The 26067-nt window shown below is 37.0% G+C and overlaps 1 protein-coding gene across 1 annotated transcript in view; it reads left to right on the plus strand.

Annotated features, from left to right (window-relative positions):
- The first annotated feature begins 23460 nt into the window (after nt 1–23460).
- The window catches only part of ITGA1 (integrin subunit alpha 1), a 166465-nt gene continuing 163858 nt past the window's right edge, over nt 23461–26067 (plus strand). The window contains exon 1 of the mRNA XM_059417104.1: nt 23461–24165. Within this exon, the coding sequence (XP_059273087.1) occupies nt 24105–24165 (61 nt within the window). The 5' untranslated portion in view covers nt 23461–24104. The remainder of the gene's footprint in view (nt 24166–26067) is intronic.

Genomic DNA, 26067 nt, shown 5'->3' on the forward strand with positions numbered 1-26067 from the left:
AACTTCCTCTGGTAATGGACCTTAATTTACAACAAATCTCCTTAACTCCAAAAATTCCATGATATCAACATATACTTTAAATTCTGTTCAACACATTTCCACCTCCTATCCAACCCACTATGCAAAAATAAAATAAGCAAATTGTCCATATTTTTCTTGTAATTTCTCCATACACTGTAAAGCTATGGTCAGGACTATAAAAACTATGACATTGGTAATTTCCTTTGTCATGTCATTACTTGAACCCAGCTTGGAAAACTCATATTAATACTTGCCTGATGAATGTGGATACTAGGCATACTAACATGCCTTTGGGCGTGAATAACCCTATGAATGCTTCTTTGGTCTCTTTTGTCACATATTTCCATAATCTCTTTTCATCATCATCTTTTTTATCAAAGCTGTCAGCTTTTTGCTGGCAAATATTTCATCATCCTGTTCTTAAAATACTGCTAAATTTTTCATTCTGCACGGGAGTCAGGTGGCCACAATTGATCTGCCTTAGAATATTTCTTTCCAACCTCTAGCTCCTCTTATTTCCCACTAGCTTTTGTGGACCTGTTTCTTGCATGCTGCAATTCTTATTTGCCACAGTAAAATGTCACTTACCTAACCTCACCCAAAATAGAAGCAACAGACAAAAGAGATACCTCATATGCTGGCAATTTCCTATAACCTACACAAAACCAGTTGACAAAATCCTACGCAAACTAAAATAAACAAATATTAATACAACTTTGCCCACAATCCCAACTTGATTCATGACTAAAGTGACAGAAGAAACACTATTTTAAAACCAACTTAACTGGTATGTTGCTATGTGTGATCTAGGAATTCTGATTTCTCTGTATCTTCTCTGGCTCATGACATGGCCCTTTTCACAACTGTGTTATGATGTTTATCTGTGTTATGATGTTTAACTGTGTTATGATGTTATGATGTTATGAAATTTATCTTTTATGTTGGATCCTTACTTAATCTTTACTATTTTTCCTGTCCCTAGCTTAAATCAAAATGCTTAATTTTCATCTTGTGAGTTTCTTTACTATTTTATCTTTTGGTCTTTGATATTGCTTGGGTTCTCCTAACTACTGTGCCTAGCTCAAGGGGCATAGTTTATAATTCCTATAATCCACAGTCACTTCTTGAGGTTCTGTGGAGAAGACTTGGGAATGGACTTTAAGATTCTGAAGAGAAAATATGAGGTAGATGTCAATTGACTTCTGTTTTCAAGATACCCCAAATCTGCAGTGTTCTTAGGCTGATAGGAAGTGATCTCATTTATCACCTCTATGGCTAACTTTGTCAGCCATAGAACAGACATCTGACCAGTTTTCTGGTAAGGCTTTATAGGCACTGATTCCACAAATGAAATATACTCCTTATTCATTAAGAATGAACTTGCTGTACCTTAGTAAATGAAACTGTTCCCATATATGGGACTCACGAAAATGCAAGCAATTCGGTTGTATAATTAGTTTGTTTAGTTATATCCTAAGAAAAGGAAGACCATTTTTATTGTGCCTATAAAAATAACCACATTGTTATTAATATGGCAGAGAGAAAAAGAGTAAAATAACTTATTTCTGAATTCAGAAGGACAAGGAGAACAAGAAAACATTTAAAGAATATTCTACTAATTTAATGATTAAAGAACATTAAGAATAAAGAGAAAGGATGTCTAACCTAGGCTGGATCTTTCTTCATCATTTACAGATGGTTTTCTCAGTTCTCAGCTTTCATATGTCAGCTTAGAAGTTTAAGCTTCTGAGATGTTTTCACTGACGTTCTGGACTGCATTGAGTTTCCATCATGTGTACTTTTATTGCACTGCTTACCCCTGATTAGGTCCATTAAGGCATTATTTTTAATAAAAATTGAAAATGACTTCAGTGATTAGATGTGTATTTCATTTCAGGCAATAAAATTTAGTAACTTTTAAAGACTTTACTTATTTATTTGAGAGAGAGAGCAGGGGGACGGGCAGAGGGAGAGGAAGAGAATCAAGTAGACTCCGCTGAGCGAGGAGCCTGACACTGGACTGGATCTCATGACCGGAGACCGTGACCTGAGCTATCCCACAGAGCCACCCATGCACCCCTATAATGTAGCAATTAAAAATGATGATTTCAGTATATTCAATGGTGTCAAAATATGTTCATAAAAAAGAGATTACATAGCTAAATTACATAAGAAAAAACAGATTACAAGAACATGGTATGCATAGCATGGTCACAGTTTTACGAATATCCCTATATACACATAGGCATCAAAAACCATTTTAAAGGCTCTAAACATTCACTTAATGGCAAGACCATTGTTTTATTTACTGTCTAATTTGTGTACTTTACTTATTTTCTAATTTTTATAATATTTATTTATTGTCTAATTTGCATAGATTTATTTTTCCATAAGGGGCATAATAAAGGTTATTAAAGTAAATATTTCCTGAAAGCAGATTGATAATTTCAACAATGAAACATGAAGACGTTCAACAGAAGCACACCAAGATGCTCTGCTACCTATCCTCTCCGTGTAACACAGTCTTAAAATGCAGTATCACAAGATTTGTTTTTTTCTGTTCAAGATAATGCAATGTCTTTCCTGCCCCCCTTTTTTCTAGGGAAGGCTAGATTAAAGGTAATCCTCATAAACAGACCTTTTAAATTGAACCCACACATTCTCAAAACATTAATGAATTCCACACTCCCATTTCTAAAGACCAAACATATTTTTCCCATTTTCCTTTATTTATACACAAAAAAAAAAAGTTGTTGTAAGTATAATTTAAGAGACTCTCCAGGCACCAGTGTCTGTCTCTGGTTTCCACCACCAACACCACCCCCCCCCCCCCCCCCCCCCCCAGAAAAACAAAACAAGAAACAACAACAAAAAATGGGGAGGGGGTGGAAATAAGACCAAAATAAAACACAAAAACCTTTGATATGAAGGCAGCAGATGGGGAAAGGACACTTAGAAAGGAAAAGTGAGGGGAGACAGCAGCAAGGTTGGGGACATCAGGGTCCAATTATTTTGTCACTGGGCCACTATGCCCCCTTCAGGCTCCCTCTTTGAGTCAGCGCTCTCCACTCCCAAGTTCACAGGTCAGTCACCCTCTCCTCTTTAGTCCCCAAGGCAATGCATTGGCACTTCCAGGTGAGGAGGGGCATGTGGGGCCCTAACTGAGAATCAGAAGAAGGCTGTGGGAATCAAGCCCAACCACCCCTGGGAAGCTGGCGGATTATAGGCACTTCCTTTCCCACTGATCACACCTAATCCTGGGGGAAGCCCTTCCCACCTGAGGGGCATGTGATGATTTCTACACCCCTATGGCAGAATCCTCAAATCCTGTCTTTCCAAACTGCCAGCTCTCCACCCCTATGGGTTCAAAGTGCAATCCAGTGGGGCCCAAGTTTGGCGGTCTCCTGGGGAGTGGTGTCCCCAGATCTCCTGGGGAGTGGTGTCCCCAGCCAGGACTTCCTGCCTCTCCAGAGCCCTGAGGCCAGACAAGCAGGTTCAGGTCAGTACTGGGGGGCTGGTGTTCCCGACCTGCCTGGGGCTTCAAGCTTGGTCTGGGACTTCATATGCTGGACATATTTTTGTGTCTGTGAACACTTCACATTATTGTTTTGAATTCTGTCTGGCATGATGCTGAACTCTGAGCATGACCCAACTTTACCTGGTTAATTTTTCTGCAGCTTCAGTTTATGTACCACAGACAAGAAATTAGAAACAAGTTTGTTCATAGATTTTCCTAACTGAGTCTTAGGCATTTCATGTAATAATCAAATTTGTTCACACAATTTTATTTTGTCCAATTACAAAGAACCATTTAGATACAAATCTGAGATAAAAAAATGCATCTTAACAAGGCTTGAGAACTTCACATTTAGACTAATACAAAAGATAGAGAAGCCACAGTTTAAAAAACAAACTGGTATTTTCATATATGCACTAATACTTTTCTCCCACCAAAAAAAAAAAAGAAAAATCTATTGTGAAGGGAGAGAGTCGGGCTATAACTGGATTGTTGCTTTTCTTGTGGTTTAAAAATTAACTCTTAGATACACATAATTTGATTTTTTTAAAGTTACAGTTTTGGTTTTTTTTTTAATTTATTTGACAGACAGAAATAACAAGTAGGCAGAGAGACAGGCAGAGAGAAAGGGAGGAAGCAGGCTCCCTGCCGAGCAAAGAGCCTGATGCGGGGCTCGATCCCAGGACCCCGAGACCATGACCCTAGCCGAAGGTAGAGGCCTTAACCCACTGAGCCACCCAGGCACCCCTAAGTTACAGTTTAATAATATAACATATAGTATTAGATTCTGAATAAAATGATGCTACTAACCATGGATGCAAATGATGATGATGATGATTATTATTATTATTATTATTATTATTATTATGCCTAAATCTCTTAGCAGTTCCTCTCTCTCCCTACACAGATAGCTAATGGTACTCAGGGCATCCTTTTACTGATGCTTTGCAGCTCTAGGCCCAATGGGTAGAGAGATGGAAAATAAAAGGAAATTGCTGTTTAATTTTCTTGTTCTCCCTCTTTCTGCAACCTCCATGTTTTCATGCTATGGCTCATTCTTACTTTATATCCACCTCTGCAAATAACTCACCTTTAATACAACTTACTTCTGGATGTATTTTTTTTTCTGATAATCATTTTTGTTCCATATCTGCACACACTCACCAGTCTTCTTGGCCAGAGATGTGTATATTCATGCAGGAATGGATAAGGAAAAATTTGTGGCACAAAAAGATTTTATTTGCTTTAAGTTTACTTTTGATTCTGCTTTTCATATAAACAGGTGATACCTAAGTGAACTTCGCAAGGCTGTCTTCATTCAAAAAATACATTAAATGTCATTTTCTCAGACAGGTCTTTTCTAACTATCTAAATGAAAGTAGCCAGTCTATTATAATTATCTGTGTAAAATTTATTACTATGTGACATGTTTTCTTATACATCCGTGTATTGTTTATTGTTTATTTCCTTCCAACAAATGATAAGGTTCATGATGGCAGAGACTGTATCTCTCTTATTTACTACCTAAAAATGAGTTGGGATATAACAGGTGCTCAATAAATTCTGAAGATTAAATGAATGAATGGATGGATATCTATGCAAACCTTCCTACCTGAGAGTAGCAGTCACTTAGCTAATAGAATAATGTTTAATGAATATAGCACATAAAGCCAAATAATCTTAAATCTGTACCCAAACCTGCCCTACAATTGTGGACTCAGTCAAAAACAAAAGAGAATAGATATGATTAATAATTTTTAGTAACTTAATGGTCAAAAGAACAAAACTCCATCATAATACAGAATACAGTAGATATATTAGCCAACTACATGTAAAATCTTGGTTCTGAATACAAAATTCTATAAAATAACAACCAAATGTGACTTGGAGAAGCTATTAGGTTAAAATGTATTGTTGCCCTCTCTCTCTGCCTACTTGTGATCTCTCTCTCTGTCAAATAAATAAATAAAAATTTTTTAAAAAGGGGAGCACCTGGGTGCTCAGTGGGTTAAATCCACTGCCTTCAGCTCAGGTCATGATCTCAGGGTCCTGGGATCGAGCCCTGCATTGGGCTCTCTGCTCAGCAGGGAGCCTGCTTCCTCCTCTCTCTCTACCTGCCTCTCTGCCTACTTGTGACCTCTCTCTCTCTGTCAAATAATTAAACAAATAAATTTTAAAAATATATTGTTGCACTCCCACTAAGTCATCGACAACCCTGAAGAAGGTCCACTGTTAAATGACAGCTCACAGCAGAACTTATGTTAAGAGGCAATGATTAAATAAAACAGGATCTTAGGTCTTAATTCTGATTCATAGGAAGTGATTAACCATGTACTACCCTATGAGTACAGAATTTTTAAAAAACAAAGCCATCCTTGACATGCATGAAATATTAGTCTCTATGCTTGAATAATTTAATAACAAAAGTTTGACTATATTGATTATTTGATATCAATACAGTATATATATTAAAGGCTATTTGATTTCCTGTAAATGTAGCTCTATAGAGTGATCCAAATAATAAGCAACACATTCAGTGACTGCCAGTTACTTAGTGTCACATTGCATTTCAACAAAATCCACTATATCCTGTGTGACAGGAAAATGGGTGGAGGACCTTATAAATCAAACTTCCAGAAATCCTGTTTACAAGGCTGACTTTTTGTGTTACTGTGTAGCTGTCCAAAAGTTTTTCAGCAGGTCATGGCTTTTTTCTAGAAAAGTTATCTTTACAAAACACATTGATAAGTCATTCCGTTTTTATATAACAAAACATCTAAAACATAGACACACACACAGCATGAAAAACTCTTATTCAATTAAAGGTTCTGGAACAGAGAAAAATTTATATTAAATGACAAATATTTTTATAGTGGTTTATAATGCTTTTCATGTAGTAGGTGCTTCGTTAAGTATTTACTAAACCACTGAATCCAGAAATTAAAGCCCAAGCTTCTCATATACTCTGCTAAATTCTGAAACCTCTTGGAAGTTCCTGAATTTTTAACAAATGTGACAGGTCCTACTGATAAATAGGTTTAAAGGGTTTATTGAGATATATAACCAGTTTTAACTAAATTTAAACAAAGAAAGCCTTTTACCACCAGCCTCTCTCTGACACCAGATTTCTGCCCCAACCCTCTAATCTGCTGTGTCCTTCTGTTAGTAATTTAGCTTTTAATCAGCATCCTCAAAATAAAACAAAAGCACAGATTTTTATTCTCTTTGCCCACCTCCAGATTTTTCACAATTGAAAAGGTAGCCCCAGATTCCTATTCCTGCATGTGAACATTTCATGACCACACTCGTTCAGCTGCTTAGAAAACATACTCACTGTTTTCTCCAGTATTTTGTGCTATGAGACAGCAGGTTGTGGGGCCATTAGGTAGCCCTGATCTCTCTCCACTTCCTTTGATTTGCCTGCGAAGTAACCAGATCTCCCCCTAACAGGTCCCCACCCTTACTCTCTATATCCCCAACCCTTTCCCTACTCCAGCACTTAAAAGAAGTCCTCAGAGTTCGTGTTGAGAAATGAGCCAATAAAAATCTGAATTTAAAAACAAGAGGGTTTCAGCTGAGATTTTGTAATCTTTCCTTATGTAAATCTTGATAGACCACATCATTTTTGAGCAGTAGGATCTCAAGAGTGGCTCATTCAATAGCAGAACAATCTAATATCCTTATTCCCTTTATTTGTACATTTCAAAGTTTCTTTTAAAGCATTCTCTTCTTGTATTTTCCTCTTCAACTTTATCACTGTATTTTTGACATAAGGGAAAGACTACAGAAGTACATTTTTCCAGTAATAGCAATCATAGTATTGGTCATAATCATCTTCATATTTTGAAACTATTTCATTCTTCTAGAGTCTCATTGGATTAATGGTGTCATTCAGTAGAATGTATCAGTTAATTCCATGTGTTGGCCACAGTGTTCTCCCTGACTTCCTAGAGAAGTGAATTTAAACAACCTTTAAAACATGGAAAAATAAGATTCATTAATAATATTTAATTATTTTCATATTAGTTCATGTTTCCATGATATGATATCAATCAGATGCATTTTTAGGGGTGATTCTAGTGCCTTTAGCTAAGCAGTTTTCTTTCATAAAATTAGAATCAGGGCTGCACATAAATGTAACACAGGAAAGTTTATTTCAAGTACACTTTTTCACAAAATTGAGGAGTGTATATTGTCTGAACTTCCAGTATTAAACAAGATTGAACACTGAATTTGGTTTCAAATATTTTTATTTTACAGAAACAATATTTCAGAGTTTGGGACAAGGGCCCTCTAGTCTCTATATTTTCATCTAACTGGAATATGCCTATTGGTGCTTTGAGCACAACCAAAGTCCCCGGGAACCTCTGAGGAACTGTTATCAGTCTTGAGGTACAGGCCACTATGATAATCAAAGTCTGTATCTAATTGAAATTAGCTAAGAGGGCTGTAGCCCATCAGAGCAAATCAAACTCTGTATAAGAACCCCCCAGAACTCTGCTTCAAGATTATGGCCTTGACTTTAATTCATCCTCATAAATTAACTCTGAGTCATGGAAAGACTAAAATTAGAGGCACTTATGGGAAAATTCACACCCCACAGCACCACCAACAATAATTTGGAGCCAAGGCTTGAAAGCAAGGACAAAGGGAGGCCTTGCCAACTATAGTCAGGTGGCCCCACAGATAAATCATTGTACCAGCCTTTGAGGAAGAAATGCTTACTTAAGTCAGAGCACAAAGTTGTGAGAAGTCAACTCACCTAGGAAGTTAGGCAGACAGACTAATAAAATGGAACCCTGGAGATGGTGGTTGGTTATTCTCCATTTGCTACCCATCCCCAGATCCATTCTTTGCCCTTTTCCACTTTTCTGTGTGTCCCAGGGTAGACTGAATCCTATCAATGGCACTACCCATGTCCCCTTGCCCTCTAGAGGGTTAGGCCAATAGGAGCCTCAGGCAGGATGTCAGAGAGAGCACAAAAAAGGAGAAAGTAAATATTTCCTGCTGCCCTTCCTGGCTGTCTCTCACCCTCGGCTCTGTCCTCACCCCCACTCCACACTACTGGCTGCCTCCTTCTATAAAGACAGCTTCTACTGGACACCCATTCCCTTCCAAGACTCTTGAAAATGCCGTCTCCTTCCTTTGTACCTGGAGGCCTAGGAGTGGGAATAGTTCATGGTTCCACTGCCTTCCTGGTTCCCCCAGCCATAACTATATCTTTGAAAACAGCCCCTCTCATGAATCGCATATGAACTCCCAGCTGGCTGTAACTTCTATTATCTGCTGGTCATATTGGGAAATTGGGGCAGATTGGGAGATAAATACATGCATATACATACATACATACGTACATATATTTATATATGTGACCAGAAAGGCCTCATTCCTAATGAGGGATACTTGATTTCTACAGAAAATAACCAGACTACAGAAACTTCCCTTGAAGGAGGTAAGAAATGGAAGTAAGGTAGAGAAAAGGAGAAAGAGCCAGTTTTTTGTGTCTTACTACAGTTTTTTGGTTTTTGGTTTTGGTTTTGGTTCTTGATGTCTGATGTATGTTTAAATAATAAATAGATTCTATTTCAAATAAAGTAAAGTTAGACATTTTTCTTGTCAAAAATTCTAATTTTCAAATCACTTATATTTTTAAGGTTTAAACTAAGATTTATTAATTTAGCAAATTAAGAACCAAGGCAAACTATATTTTTTTCCAAATCAAAAGTTAGTAGCTTTCCCCAAATATAACTATTTAAAATTTGTGTAACACTTTAGGTAAAAATGAGTTCTGGTGCTTCAACCACCTGTGTTACCTAAATGATAGAACAATATATATTGCATACAGGAATCAACTTGTGACAGCATCATAGAATTAAAAAAAGAAACTGAGCAAGCATTTAGGAAATGTTAGCATGTTTAAAAATCACTGAGTTCTTTCTTGAAACACTTCTTTATCGCTCTTGGTTTCAAGGTTCATCATTTCAAGGTTTATTTTCTAACTGAATATGTTCCAAAGTGTGCATAATTTTATAAAAAGCTTTTGAGATAAATAATCAGTTCCCACATTATCAGTAAGAGCTGAAAAACATCATCACTGCTGCTATTGTCATTTCTTGAGGTTTTTAAATGCTACTTTTCATTCCAAAAGCATATAATATGATGTGCACAATGAACAGGAAACAGATGTGTTCCAGAGATTTATTTGAATATTTTGTGTGTATTTACTACAAACAGACAAGAATTAAAATATCAACTTAACATAAAGTAAATTATCTAAAAATTCTCTTAAAAATGTTCCCAGATTGTGGATATACAGAATTTAAAAATTAAAAAAAATTTTTTAAAAATAAACCTCCAGAGTAAGGTATCACTTTTGGCAATTCCATTTATTGTATGGCTCTGAATTTCTTGAAAACAAAAGTAAATTAAAGATACCTACTCAGCCTTCCTAATGGGTAAATTATGAAAATCAAAAATAATAAATAAATGGAACAATTCTCAGTAATTATAAAATGTCATTAAATGACACTTGAGATCTTTTTTTTCTTGGTGAATGTTTATGATAGGTCATAACTCATTAAATTTTTTTAAAGATTTGTTTATTTGAAGGATACCTGCATGGCTAAGTTGGCTACACATCTGCCTTCAGCTCAGGTCATGATCCCAGGGTCCTGGGATCTACTTCTGCATCGGGCTTGTTGCTCAGCAAGGAGCCTGCTTCTCCCTCTGCTTGCCACTTTCTCTGCTTGTGCTCTCTCTTTCTCTCTCTCTGACAAATAAATAAATAAAAATCTTTTTTAAAAGATTTATTTATTTGAGAGAGGAAGTGCAACAGAGTGGCGGGGAGGTACAGAGGGAGAGCGAAAGAGAGAATCTCGGGCAGACTTCCTGCTGAACATGAAATCTGTGATCATGACCCTGTGATCATGACCTGAGACTAATGCTTTGCAAACAATGGTGAAAGATAATATTGCTTAGATGCTATGAAGCTATAATGTCAAGTCAGTAAAGGAAGCAAAAGGATAAAATATTGCAAAGAGCCACATATAACTTAAGTAGGTGAGCATTCTTAACCTGTGTGTTTCTTCATAGACCAGTGTCATATTGTGAATGATTTGCTAAAATGTGTGTATGTCTACTTGTGTGTGCTTACATGTACATTCATAGTTGCACATGTGTTTTAAACATTAGGATACAACTTGACTTGCTTCATTTACTGACTTCATTTGTTTTTGAATGAAGAACAGTCAAGATTCCTTTTTTTTAAACCATTATAAGAAAATCCCTTATAGAATACAGAGTCAGTTCAAGTCTATTTCATTTTGTCAACTTTGAATTCCATCTAATGTTTTATAAGTAAGACTTGAAATAATTATTAAAATAAGCAACAGGAGTTAATTAGGGATCACTAGGAGTTGCTTACTTGTTGGGATTTTATTGCCAGTATTTCTTCCCTTTCTCAATTTTAGGACATCTAACTTTATTAAGATACTTGGGAACACAGATTCAATGACAGGACTGAGAGCAATGGAGACAGCATTTTTCTGTAATGTTCATTTTGCCCATGATCTTGTGTTCATATCTAGAGATCTTTCTCACTGAATATACTTTGTACTGTTTGTTTTCTTGTCTACTTCATGCAAGTACCTTAAAATTTTGTGATCAACAGTGATAATTTGGGTCAATTTTATGTTGCTTAATACATAGTTCTAATTAGTAGGTATTATTGAATCCATACCTCAACCAAATAGTAAACCAACTACTAACACTTAAACAAACTGTATTTATTTTGGAGAAGGCTGGTAGCTTTTTTCTGTGTGTAATCATTGTCAACAGAGTAATTCATGTTGCTCCCTAGAGCTTTTACATGCAATAAGTTGAGAATTAAGAAAGAACGTATTATTTTTCATTTCCCTTGCGTCTACATGAATTGTAGCCAGATTGCTGCAGAATACCTTAGACTACAATTTACAATCAAGATATTCTGCCTTAAAATCTCTACACATATTGGAAATCATAACAAGCAGTGATTGTGAGTCACTGATTATTCTTTATACTCCAATGTAGATGCATAGATTAATTGCTTTTACCAAAAGTTAAAGAAGACACTATTCTTCGTTAATTCTGCTACTGTGCATCTAGATTAGACTTCTTGACCTCAACCCTTCTGTTGTTAGTTAGCACAGTAATATTTTTTGAATAATACCTTTATTATGATAACATAAAATTCACCTTTTTAAAGTATAGAATTCCAGTGGTTTCTAATATATTCAGAGTTGTACAACCATAACCACTATCTAATTTTAGAATATTTTCTCATCCTAAAGAAAAAAAGAAAAAAATCCCATTTCATATTAGCAGTCACTTCTGATTCTCCTATCCCTCCAGGCCCTGGCAACTACTAATCTACTTTTCCTTCTTTATATATTTGCCTATTCTAGACATCTCAATACAAATGGAATCACGTAATATTTGGCCTTTTGTTTCAAAATTTTTTCAATTAGAGTGTTCTCAGGATTTACTCATGTTGAATCATGTGTTAGTAGTTTATTCCATTTTATGTCTAAATAATATCCCCATATATGGATATAGTACATTTTATTTATCTATTTATCAATTAGTGGACATTTGAGTTGTTTCTACTGTTTGATTATTCTGAATAGTGCTACTGTGAACATTTGTGTACAAGTTTTTATGTGGATATATGTTTTCAGTTTTCTTGAGTACACACATACACACCAAGAAGTGGCATTGCTGAGTTAAACTCTATGTTTAACTTTTTTGAAGAAGTACCTATGTTTCACTTTTTTGAAGAAGTACCTATTTTCTAAACTGGCTTCACCATTTTACGATCTATAAGAATGTTCATTTTTCCACATCCTTGCTAACATTTGTGACTGTCATAATCATCCTAATGAGTGTGAAGTAATATCTTTTTTTTCAATTATGTAACATGTCACTTTAGCATGTCACTTTATTGGCATTGATTAATTCCAACAGATATTATTTTATTTAAATTCCGTTAGCCAAGTTATAGTACATCATTAGTTTTTGATATAACATTTAGTGACTCATCAGTTCAGTATAACAGCCAATGCTTATCACATCATCTGCCTTTCTTAATGCCCTTCACCCAGTTATCCCATCCCCCACCCACCTCCCTTTCCACAACCCTCAGTTTGTTTCCTGGAGTCAAGAGTCTTGTATGGTTTGTCTCCCTCTCTGATTTCTTCCATTCAGTTTCCCCCACTACCCATATCGTCCTCTGGCCTATTCCTTATGTTCCACATATGAGTGAAACCATATGATAATTGTTTCTCTGACTGACTTATTTCACTTATTATAATACCTCCCAGTTCAATCCATGTTGTTGTAAGTGGTAGATATTCATACTTTCTGATGGCTGAGTAATATTCCATTGTATATAAGAACCATATCTTCTTTATCCATTCATCTGTTGAAGGACATCTCGACTCCTTCCATAGTTTGGTTATTGTGGACATTGCTGTCATGAATATTGGGGTGCATGTGCTCCTTCTTTTCACTCCATCTGTATCTTTGGGGAGGATACCCAGTAGTGCAATTGCTGGGTCATAGGGTAGCTCTATTTTAATGTTCTGAGGAACCTCCATACTGTTTTCCAGAGTGGCTGTACCAGCATGCTTCCCACCAACAGTGTAAGAGGGTTCCCCTTTCTCCACATCTTTGCCAACATTTGTTGTTCCCTGTGTTGCTAATTTTAGCCATTATGACTGGTATAGGGTGGTAACTAATTGTGGTTTTGATTTGTATTTCCCTGATGGCAAGTGATGTGGAGCATTTTTTTATGTGTCTATTGGCCATTTGCACGTCTTGGTTGGAGAAGTGTCTGTTCATGTCTTGTGCCAATTTTTTGACTGCATTATTTGTTTTTTGGGTGTTGAGTTTGAGATGTTCTTTATGGATCTTGGATACCAGCCCTTTATCTGTAATGTCATTTGCAAATATCTTCTCCCATTCCATAGCTTTCAGTTTTGTTGATTGTTTCCTTTACTGTGCAGAAGGTTTTTATCATGATGAAATCCCAAAAGTTTATTTTTGCTTTTATTTTCCTAGCCTTTAAACACATATCTTGTAAGAAGTTGCTCTGTCCAATGTCGAAGAAGTTGCTGTTTGTGTTCTCCTCTAGGATTTAAATGGATTCCTGTCTCACATTTAGATCTTTCATCCATTTTCAGTTTATCTTCGTGTATGGTATAAGAGAATGGTCTAGCTTTATTCTTCTGCATTTGCCTGTCCAATTTTCCCCAGTACCATTTATTGAAGAGACTGTCTTTTTTCCATTGAATGTTCTTTCCTGCTTTGTCAAAGATTAGCTGACCATAGAGTTGAGGGTCCATTCCTGGGGTGTCTATTCTAGTCCATTGACAAATGTGTCTGTTTTTGTGCCAGTACCATGGTGCCTTGATGATCATACCTTTGTAATATAGCTTGAAGTCAGGCATTGTGATGTGCCCAGCTTTGGTTTTCTTTTTCAGCATTCCCCTGGCAATTTGGGGTCTTTTCTGGTTCCATATAAATTTTAAGATTATTTGTTCCAGCTCTGTGAAAAATGTCAATGATATTTTAATAGGGATTGCATTGAATGTAATATCTCATTGTGGTTTTGATTTTTCCAGTAACTGGTGTTTAACATCTTTTCAGGTGCTTATTGGTTATAAATTGGTCATATCTTCTTTAAATAAATGTGTATTTATAAACTTTGTTTTTAATTGGGTTATTTCTTATCTTTTTTTATTTTTGAGTTCTTTATATTTTCTGGGGACTAGGTCTTTATCAGATTTATGATTGGTAAATATTTTCTCCCATCATGTAAGTTGCCTTTTTATATTCTTGAGAAGTTTTAAAACAAAAGAAAAGATTTAAAATTGAATAAGCCTTAATCTACCTATTTTTTTCTTTTATTACTTGTACTATTGGTGTTATATCTATGAAACCTTTGCCTAACTCAAGGTCTTGAACATTTACTTCTATATTTCTACTGTATGTTTTATAGTTTTAGCTCTTACATTTAGGTTTCTGATCTCTTTTAAGTTAATTTCTGGATGGTGTAAGGAAACTTCCTTAATTCCATCATTTCTACCTTTGTTGTTGTGTTAAACAGATATTTTATACTATGATAGTTCCCTTGTGTTTTCTTTTACATTTTTAAATTTATTTTCTTCACAGTTTCCCTGGTGGTTACGATTAGCATCTCAAAACAATCTAGTTAAAATTAATTTCAATAGTACACAAAAACTTTGCCCTGATGTAGTCCCACCTCCCCCTTCTTTTGTGCTACTATGGTTATTCAAATTCTATCTTATTAAATACAAGCCCATCAACATGGTATTATAATTATTGCTCTCACATAGTTGTCTTTTAAGTATGATAAAAGAAAAGAAAAAAATATGTTTATATTTTCTCCTACAATAACATACTTAATTATCTTTACTGGTGTTATTTCTTCATGTACATTTGAGTTACAATCTAGTATCTTTTCAGTTCAAGAATGAAAGACTGCTTTAATATATCACTTAGAGTAGTTCTGCTAACAATGACTTGTCTCAGTATTTCTGTATGTGTGAATATCTAAATTTCTTTTTTGGAGACTAGTCTTATTGGGTATGGTTAATGTCTTTTTCTCTTAGCAGTTACAATACATCCTCCTACTCTATTCTGGTCTTCATGATTTCTGAAGAGAAGTCAACAGTAAGTATTATTGAGAACTCCTCATACATCATGAGTACTTTTCTCTTACTGCTTTCATTATTCTTTCTTTTTGGCTTCTGAAAGTTTGACTATGATGAATCAAGGTATGAAACTCCTTGGATTTATCTTAGTTTGAGTTATGAAGCCTTTTGGATATGAATGTTAATAGTTTTCACCAAACTTGGAAAGGTTTCAGACAGTATTTCTGCAAATATGCTTTTTGCCCCCTCTGCTGCCTCTTCTCTGGGACTTCCATCATGCATACGTTGGTACATTTGATAGTGTCCCACAGATCTCTGAATCTCTATTGACTTTTCTCAAAGAATTAGCTATATTTTCAAAATTTGGCTGCCTTTCTTTAAAAAAATTGCAACTCTTTGTTTAATTTCAGAGTTTGGAAAAAGTTGATTTTGATAATTTTTGCCAATGTTGTCATGACTTTTATGGAGGAGTAGATATTTGGAGGTGCATTACTTACCCCATAATTCCAAAAATGTCCTTCCTATTGGCAACTGTGTTGTATTCATGGGTAGTCATATGTGGATTGACTCAGGCCATCCCTAAGCCAACACAACAGCTGGCTATGGTTAATGATCCTAGTATGAATGATATATTCTGCTTACTCAATAGCAACTGGTAGGTCCATGAATGATAAGGAGGCACTGAATGGTGCAAATGCTAGGTGCAGCAAATCAAGCTGTGCTTTAAATTTGAATTGGGCCATGTCTGAATGCTTTCTACCTTTGCCTCTGTGGTAGCTTTAGGTCCAGTTTCTCCATCTCAGGCTTCACCAGTTTCTCTCCATTCTTATATACTTTATGACTCTTTTTGATCCAAGGAATTCAACAGATTTCTATAGCTTCTGTGAAAATTAAAACTCATTCATTTGGTCATATATTCCTACATTTTTCTTTTCTTCTAAGCAGGAATTATTATTTTTTTTTAAAGACAGTTCTGGGGGTGGAGGGAGAGAGGGGAGGGAAACACTGAATTATTTCTTTGTATATCGAGAGCTCAAGAGACAAATGCAGTATCATAAAAATAGTTTCTTTTATACTTCTTATTTTTGTGGCTAAAATTATTCTCTGCAATATAAATATATAATTGCCTAAATAATATTACCACTTTTATTAGTGTTACTAATACACTAATATTAGAATTACTGGTCCTATTACTTTTGGTGTCTCAAATTAATAGCTCCGTAGTAGGTATTTTAAACTCCTCTTGTTCCCTTGTAACACATCTGAGCCTACATGAAAGAAAAACTCGGGCAGATCCTTGTATTTAGGGCCTTAGTTTTGAATTTTCCCAGCCAGTTCAAATTTGTTCCATAATGCTTCCATCTTCATTGCCTACCCAAACTTACCTTTTCATTTTTGCTTTACCCTGGCAGTTTTAGTGGGCTTTTGACTCCCAGTCTCTGGCTCTATCTTCTTGGCTGCAACACTTTCCTTTTCTGGAGACAGATCACCTAATTATGGCTCTTTCATGAAAAGCCCCAGGATTTCCTCTTTCATTGCAGGGCCTTTCAAATCAGACCTCACCCCACAGAACAAAGACTTGGATATTTACAAGTTCATGGCCCCCTTCACCCTAGCTTTGGGACCAAAATGCTTAAAATGTCCAACACTGGCAGTATATCTTTAATGTTTACATTACCTATCTACTCTATGGTGTCCAACTGGTATATCTAAAAGTTCTTTGGGCATCATGATAGTGGTTTTATTTTCATCTTCTTCAAATTTCAAAAGAATCACCAAAGATTATTCTTCTAGATTATTTGTTCTCTTTGGTGAGATAAATGTCCAGCCTTCCACCTTTATTTTGCTAGTGCATATAATTGTATTTATTGATAATAAACAATAATAAATTTCCTTAAAGAAGGCATTGCATCAAAATTCAGGGAAGAAATTCAGGACAGAAGGTTCACAGTGTGCCTCATGGATTTAATATATTTCATTTCCTCTACTTCAAAAATTAGAGTAAATCACACCACTTCAGCAAATGTTATGAGAGGAAAAAATTAATACAGAGTAAAAAACATGTTGCATATGTCACTCAGAACAATGAAAATATTCTATTCTTATAAGAAGTCAAAATTCCTTGGCATCCTTTTAAGATCTATTCAAATCTGGTCAGAAATTCACTTGCATTTGCAATTTTATTCCATTCTATTTATCCATTTCATGCTGCCTTTACCTAGAAGGCCCATTATCCTTTTCCTCCATCCGTGAAACCCTCTCCCCATTTCCTGCAAGACCACATTTCAGTGCCATCATCTTTATAAAACCCTGTCTTTTTCTTCCTTTTGACTTTATGCTCTGTTCCAGGGCTCATCAGACACAATTAAGAGGATACATTCTATGCATATCTCTAAGTATCTTGTGAATTGTTTTTGAGGATAGTGCCAAACATTTCAACATTTCTGAATCCTGGGAGCCAGAAGACTTCCTGCTACACAGAGGTAACACCATAAATGTTTGAATGTTTGAATGAATGAATTACATGGGGACAGATGCCACAGGCAATAAAAATGAGTTATTGACTGTTTTGGTGTAGATTATGGTCTAGTAGAACAGAAGAAAAATAGCCACATAATTTGTAAAACAAGCTATCTAAGTGTTATTATTTCAGAGCCAAATAATAGACTCCCTTTCCCTTGATGTATTTTTTTTTATTAACTACAAGACTATTTCCCCCACATCTACAGTGACCCAGTCCTATTACAAGAAATATCAATCTTCTTGGTTTAATTACTAACTAATAATTTGTTTCAGTCCTGAGATTTTAGAGCCCACCTACTTGCTTTAACTCTTTATAAACTGGGAAAAGGAAAATGATTAAATTAATTAAATCAACCTGCTCAAATAATCCCAACATTGACTAATAATTTAGAAAACAGTTAACTCACATTGCAAATTAAGGAATCCGGCATTGCAGCTGAAATGTTACTGCTCATCAGTGATGGTTATTGTGAGTCAAGAGTGCCGTGACTTAAATATTCTTGCCAGGGCACCACCCTGGTATTCCCTCCCCCCGTGCAACACTAGTGTGTCACTCATGTTGAAGTCTACTAATAAGTTTTAGGAGTTTCCTACAGTGTTTAGAGCTGTCCTTCCCAGGATTCTAAATTCAAATTTTTTCCTAAGTACCAGTTGCCCAAATGTCTTTGGACCAAGTTTCTGGCATAGACTTGTTCAGGAAATAGGGAGGGAGGAACACCTATTTTATATTTTAAGTGAAAAAACATTCACACGAGAACATTATGCAATAACAAAAAAAAAAAAAAAAAGTTTGGTTGGTGGTGAAGTTTAAGTTCCATATCATTGTGACTTTGTTTTGGTCATAGAAGAAGCAATCATGGGTTCTCAAGTTGAAGTAACAACATTAATATGGTAATTCCACTAGACTGCTGAATTTAACAGGCTTAAAATGAAACATGTCAATGTTATAATTGAGAACAAAACTACTTGTTTTCTCTCTCTCATTCCAAGAGAAAAAAAACTAATGGACAGCAGATTTTCAGTAGAAAAGCAAGTGTTCTACCCATTTTTACCTCTGCAGAACATCGCCCTAGAGTCCAGTACACAGCAGGAACTTAAAAATTATTCAACTCTGGCATCTGGGTGGCTCGATTGGTTAAGCCTCCGATTCTTGATTTTGGCTGAGGTCATGATCTCAGGGTCATGAGATGGAGGCCCATGTCGGGCTTCATGCTAAGCAGGAGTCTGCTTGATGTTCCTCCTCTCTCTCTACTCCTCCTCCTATTCACACTTTCTCACCCTCTCAAAAGAATAAATAAAGTCTTTAAAATAAATAAATAAAAACAATAAATAAATATACAAAAATTGTTCACCTAAACTAAGTTGCTCACAGGAGTTAGCTTTGTGAGTTCGCATCACTGTCTTGGAGAGCAACTCCCTGAGTATATACAGAGTAAAACTGAAAAATCAGAATCTTTATGCAACCTTAACAGAAGCAGCTCTAGATAAGACCACCTATCCTTAACACCTCAGAGTTGAGGAGGGTGGAAGAAAGCACAATTCAATGCTATACTAAAATGCATTTTAAGGGGCGCCTGGGTGGCTCAGTGGGTTAAGCCGCTGCCTTCGGCTCAGGTCATGATTCCAGGGTCCTGGGATCGAGTCCCGCATCGGGCTCTCTGCTCAGCAGGGAGCCTGTTTCCTCCTCTCTCTCTGCCTGCCTCTCTGCCTACTTGTGATCTCTCTCTGTCAAATAAATAAATAAAAATCTTTAAAAAAAATAAAATAAGATGCATTTTAAGCCTCATAGTTAACTTTTTTAAAACATTGTTTTACATTTTTCCTATAAATATCTGTTATTTTAACATAAAAAGTTTTAAAAAGTATTCATGATTGACTAAAACTATACCACCTTTCTACAAAGGTGGGAGTACCTTGTTTATCCTGCAGTTTTGAGAACCCATGATCTAACTACCAAAGATCCATGGCCTTCACCACTAGCAGAACTCTAGACCCTCTCCTATTCCCAACCCCTTAGTGAAATGTTCTGTTCTTGTTAAAAAAAAAAAAAAATCCCTTTTACATCTAGCTAATTTGAAAAGGAAGTCCTTGTTAATTTCATAATGGGTTCTAATGTCTTAATTTATACCCATTTTATTTTTTTAAAAAGATTTTATTTGTTTATTTGTTAGAGAGAGAGAGCAAGCGAGCACAGGCAGACAGAGTGGCAGGCAGAGGCAGAGGGAGAAGCAGGCTCCCCACTGAGCAAGGAGCCTGATGTGGGACTCGATTCCAGGACGCTGGGATCATGACTTGAGCTGAAGGCAGCCACTTAACCAACTGAGCCACCCAGGTGTCCCATTTTATACCCATTTTATTGGGGTTTTTTCAAGATAATTCCCTAATACAAAGTAAGGATTCCAAGTGAGGATTCCAGAAATAATAACAAGAGTCGATAGAGATGGTTTTGGCCAGACACTAACATTCTCTTTTGATGCCTATCAAATGGCATCACTTCCTATGCCCCACCACACACAGACCCTGCCCTATATTCCCACTGTTTAATTTTAATTCTCCTGCAACAGGGAAGAAGAATAATTCATTTCTATTTACTTTAATCGAGACATTTTGCTAAATGCTTCATAAGTTTGTCTCATTCAATTCTCACAATAATCTTCAGAGAGAGGCAGTATTTTTATCCCCATTTTATGTTTGAGAAAACTGAGCCTCACAGAGCTCTGTAACTTTTCCTAGATTACACAGCTAACATGTGGTGGTTCCTGGGCATGAGTACAAGAAGTTTAACTCAAGAACCTACATACTCCAATAATTATACTCACGATATATTGGATTACCTCTAAGGGGAATACTTTAGTATAAAATATATGTTTTTATTTTTGAGATAGTAACCAGTAATCCCCAAATGCCATCCTACCTGGCTGGGGAAGGTGGAGATCCATTAGAGCAATCTGGGGAGGGTTGGGTATCACCTTGGGCCTGGATGTTCACGTGGGTGGCAAGCTCCAAATGGTTTGAGAGTATTAGACTTCCCACACTATCAAAACAGGTCAAAAACTCAAAGATTCCTATAAACCACAGAGTAGTTTTGCTTTATTTTATGGATTAAGTTCTTAATCAATTCAGTCCCTAGCCTCTCAAGGTACTTGTAATTTTCACCCATATTTCCAAACTGTCAAAAAGATCTGATCAGATTAGATCTCATTTAAAATAGAAGAGTACATTGTACAAAGTCTAGAGCTTAACATTTGCTGTCAGGTGACCCCATGTAATGACTAGTTTGTCACCCTAGTTTTTAACCTTTCCAAGCCTCAGTTTACACAATAACACATCTTCCTGCCAGGATAAAGTTGGTTAAGAGAATATCTTGCCTGACATTGGTTTATGTTTAGATTTACTGAAGTTCAGAAAATGAGCACTGATCCTAAATTTAATTCTCCAGCAATAGCTATTTTCTCAATCTCTGTATTTGCATTGATGTGAAATGGGAAAATTATTAAATATTGTCATAAGATTCATAACACATATAAAAGTTAACTTTAACCACAGCACTAGTAGTGCTGGTTATCACCATTAGTTTGCAAGTCCTAGAGAAGATTTTCAAAACTTTAAATTCAAAGTATTTATTAACCCCCAAAAAGAAAGCTAGAGTTCCCAATAATTATAACCTTCATCATTAGTATGGTTTTTCTAAATTTTTAAATTTTTATTTTTTATAAACATATAATGTATTTTTATCCCCAGGAGTACAGGTCTGTGATTCGCCAGGTTTATACGCTTCACAATACTCACCATAGCACATACCTCCCCAATGTCCATAACCCCACACCCCCCACACCCCCTCCCTCCAGCAACTCTCAGTTTGTTTTGAGTGATTAAGAGTCACTTACATCATAAGTATGTTTTAACCCTACTATTGATATAAAATTATATCAATAAGATATAATTTTATAATTTCTCTTTTCATTTCTTTCTAATTCAATAATGTTATAACTTTCTAGAGCTCTGCAGAGGCATATGCGTGTATATATATACACACATATATACACACATATACACATATGTTTACATATATATGCACACTATTCTATGTTTATGAAAATACTGAGCAATTTGAAGAGATATTTCAGAGAAAGTATTTATCATGGTTTTTTAATGTCTAACCATTAACCAGTTAATCAGTATTTGATTATTGTGCAAAGCCCCATGGGTCATACTGAGAGGCATAAGACATAACTGAGACTATAGACGGAGATATGAGATGTACAGATTGCTTGTCAAGGCTTTCCCAGGAAAGGAACAGCAGGAGGCAAGGCGATGATACAGATTAATGAAGAGGGGTTGGAAAGCCAAACTAGGATATGAGACCACTGATTGCAGGCAAAGGAGTTTAAGTAATGTCAGATGAGTTTGAACTGTGATCCAACATGAAATTTTTCTAGAGATTTATTTGTGCAGTTTTGAAAATAGGACTAAGAAAGGAAAATATGAAAGCTGGAAATGGGGGGAAAGTGTTTCAAATATATTTATTAGGTAGTTAATCATTTCGTACATAAATTAGAAGAGGAATTCCTTAGCTCTGATGGGTTACATTACTGGGATTTGATGGCCTTGAACCTCTCAGGGATGCCCATCCTGTTTTTGATTTTCATTACATTTCATTACCTTTTGTCTTTTCTAGCCTTAGCATCTGGAATCCTGGCATCTTCTATTTGGTGGCAATCTATTCAATCATCCCTGTGGGCTTCTCCCTTCCCTTATCTTGGGTTACCTATCCTGTAGTCACCTGTATTGTGTTCTAGGCAGAGTCCTCCTTTGGGTGGCAGTCTTGTCCTGCCTAGCCCTAGTCCTGCTAGCTAGAGATGATTAGTTGTTGCTTTGAATTGAACTGAATTGAATACATTTTATTCCCTCCACCACCTGTAAACACAAATCCACTCAACCAGTCCTTCCCTTTCTTAGAAATTCTCAAAACCATCAAGATACAGCTGCTTTAAACAAAAGCAGAAAGTGAAGCGAACATGTGCATGTGGCTCTTGACTCAGGGAGGTTGGACAACTCATTCAACAAGGAAGGGAAGCATTGCAAAGTCTTAAGCGCCTTTTCTGGCCTGAGTCTCTCGGGGTGGGGTAACAATCTCCAACATTTTGACCTGTCAACTTAACTTCCCAATTTTCAGTTCCCTAGAGAGTGGGAGTGGAAGAGGTAGGAGTAACATGAACATGATTTAATGCACTCTTACTTATAAAAGTCTACAAGAAGAAATAAAACAGTGCCCTGCGTTCTTTATTAGATTCAATTCCCAATGTACAAACATCCTAATTCAACTTCAACAAAATAGCCCACACACATAACCACTTCTAAAGACTGTTTTCCTCCCTTCATTAACCTCCCTCTTCCTTCTCGCATTTATTTTTCTCCCTTTCTTTTTTTTCTTTTCTCCCATTCTGGTTTTTCTCCTTTTTCTGGTTTTCTTAGGGTCTTCCCAAAGAAAAGTTTAGCTGCAACCCCCGTTTAACCACACATCACCATAAGCGAAGCAAACTCTGCATAAGCTAAAGCAAAACCCTCTGTCGGGGCGTGTCTGAATGGACGCTCCCTCTACACACACACACACACACACACGCACGCACGCACGCACGCACGCACACTCACTCACTCTTAGTGCCAGACAACAACAGCACGCGAAGTTCAAGTGTCCGCAGGAGAGGGAGGTGGGGATACCAAAGTGCTCACTTTCAGAGACAATCTAATTCCTTCTGCGCAATTGAACCCCAGGAAAGCAGCCTCCCCTTAAGGGCCACGGAGTCCCGGCACTTGAAAGTGCCCTCCCTGCCCTGACTGAGGGAGAGGGAAGGGGTGTGAAGGCGGGGCCACCGGACGGGCGACACCCTCCCGAAGGTCCAGCCGTCGTCGGCCTTCCTGCCACCTTAGGGAGCGCGATCGCCCTCTCAATGGAAGGCAGTTGTCCCTTTAAGGTTTGATTTGCAGCCCGTGGACTTTAGCCTAAACACGAGCCCGCGAAGCTGGCTTTATTTGTCCATGTCTCGGACACAGCCTGGGAGGCTGCCAGGAGGATTTCAGAGAACGAGCGCGCGAAGGGGCGGGAGATGGGGCAGTAAGTCTGGGATATGAAAAGCGTGGAGAGGACCTAGAGGCAGTCGTCGAAAACACAGGAAATTCACTCTTCGGCTTCTGGGCGCCGCGACTGACCGGGGCCGGAGACGGAGACCTAAGGCGGCAGAGTAGCCCAGAACGCGCGGCTCCGTGCTGCGTCCTGCCCCGTGCTGCCCTCCGATCCAGCGCGTCCTCCGGGCTCTGCGGGCTCCCGGGTCATGGCCCCCCGACGCCAAGCCAGCCCAGGGGTCGCTGTCGCCTGCTGCTGGCTCCTCACCGGTGAGCGACCCTGTTTTCTCTGAGCGTCTGCGTGCGGGGCTCTGGGCTGCGTGTGGGTCGGGAGATAGCGAGGGCTCCGCGCAGAAAGGCGGAGGAGCGCCGGCTCACTTAGGGACCCTCCAGGTAGTCCGGGCAGGTCCGAGGACAGAAAGGAGTCTGCGTTTTGTTTCGGATACTAGTTTTGATGTATTTCAAAACCTTCCCCCTCAATAGAAGGAGGGAGATCGTGCTGGAAACTTGACAAGGTAGAAGTGAGTTTACAACTAAAGTTGTTTTGACAGTTTACATTGTATTTTAGGACTTTGCTGAATGGCATTACCCCCACCTACCTCCTTTTCTACCTTTCTTTCTTTCTCTTTCTCTCTCTCTCTCTCTTTTTTTTTTTTTAATTTTTTTTTATTTTTTGGAGGAAGGTAATAGGGGGCGCCGGATTTATATGCAAAGTTCCTACCTTTAGGTTACTCAAGAGTGGGCATTATTGCATTTTTCTTGCTGCTGTGTATTCAAGATCTTTTCTACGACAGAATGAGGAAAGAAAGGAAAGCAAGGCAAAATTGCTTCTTGTCCTGAAATGACGTTTCTGTATAAGGAGGAGGAACGCTTTGAAATTGAGAAAGGGATAGTCATAGAGCAGATTATTTTTTAATGCAAAATACAGTATTGTTACTTGTGTATAAAAGGCATTTTTAAGGAGGGACTTTAAAAAAAAACACTGGAAATGCAAAGTTATATCCAATTTAGAAAAAGGTTGAATCATAACATTTTCTAAGATTTTCCAAATGATTAGCCCATGGTGAAAGAAAAAGGCAGATTGGTGAAGCTTTGTGTGAAAGTAACATGATTAATGGTTAGGTTAATGATTGGGTTTAGCATATCATCAATATTCAATATTCAGTGTCTTTACTGCTTGGCATGCTTATTGGTATTAGTTAATTTGGCATTTTTCCACTAAAGACAGGGGTGATCCTGATTTAGATGCCCAAGCATTGTTAAGTTTTATGAGGATCCCTGAGAAATGGATTATTTGCAAGTAAAACATTTTTTTCACAGCGAGGTGGTATTAACAGAGTTAATTATGAGCTATTGACTTTTCATCCAGACATTTTCCACTACTCAGGAAGTGTCCGGTAATCCAAACAGTAGTAACTTCTGAACAGCTTTGCAGCCAGTGAATGGTTTAACTTACCAGCTGCTGTCCCTGCCCTTTATACTTATTTGACCTATGATGCCTCTTCTGCTCCAACCTTTTGGAGGGCATTTGCATTTTGTTGTCGTTGTACAAAATCTGAAGTTTTCTAATTATTCAAGTTGTACCTTTTGCATTTTACCAAATAAGCAGTCACTATGCAGAAAGGACCAAAGGCAGTTTGCACATCCTCTAAAAAGGGCAAGAATGAAACTTTAAAAAATTTAATTCCCTTTTGTGTGTGTATATGTGTGTGTGTATTATTCAATCATACTAAAACTTAGAATTTATTGCATAAGAATCAATAGGTTCCTCATACATGCTATATTTATGCCCATTTCACAACATAAGGATCTGAAATTTGACTTCTTCCTCTCCTTTGCGAGTTTTCCAGTCAGTTATCATATTGTCAGCTTTCTTGGAAACTCCTCAATTCATAAAATCTACACCTAATCTGCGGTATCATCTGTCCATGCACAGTACGAGAGAGCTCTTCTTGTTGCAAATCTGTACCCAACTTCTAATTTATCTTCTTAATAACTAATTTTCATTATATATTAGTCTTTTTAGTAAAACAAACAAACAAAAACACTTTCATGGTTCTTTATTGTCTTCAGATGAAATCCAGAATTCTCTACTGACCACTCTGTTTGTCCTAATCCAGCACCCTCTCTCTCTCACTGTACCTATATCCATTTCCTATTTTTGTTGTACCA

Source organism: Mustela nigripes, chromosome 12 (genome assembly GCF_022355385.1).
Source record: "Mustela nigripes isolate SB6536 chromosome 12, MUSNIG.SB6536, whole genome shotgun sequence".
In the NCBI taxonomy this organism is placed as follows: Eukaryota; Metazoa; Chordata; class Mammalia; order Carnivora; family Mustelidae; genus Mustela; species Mustela nigripes.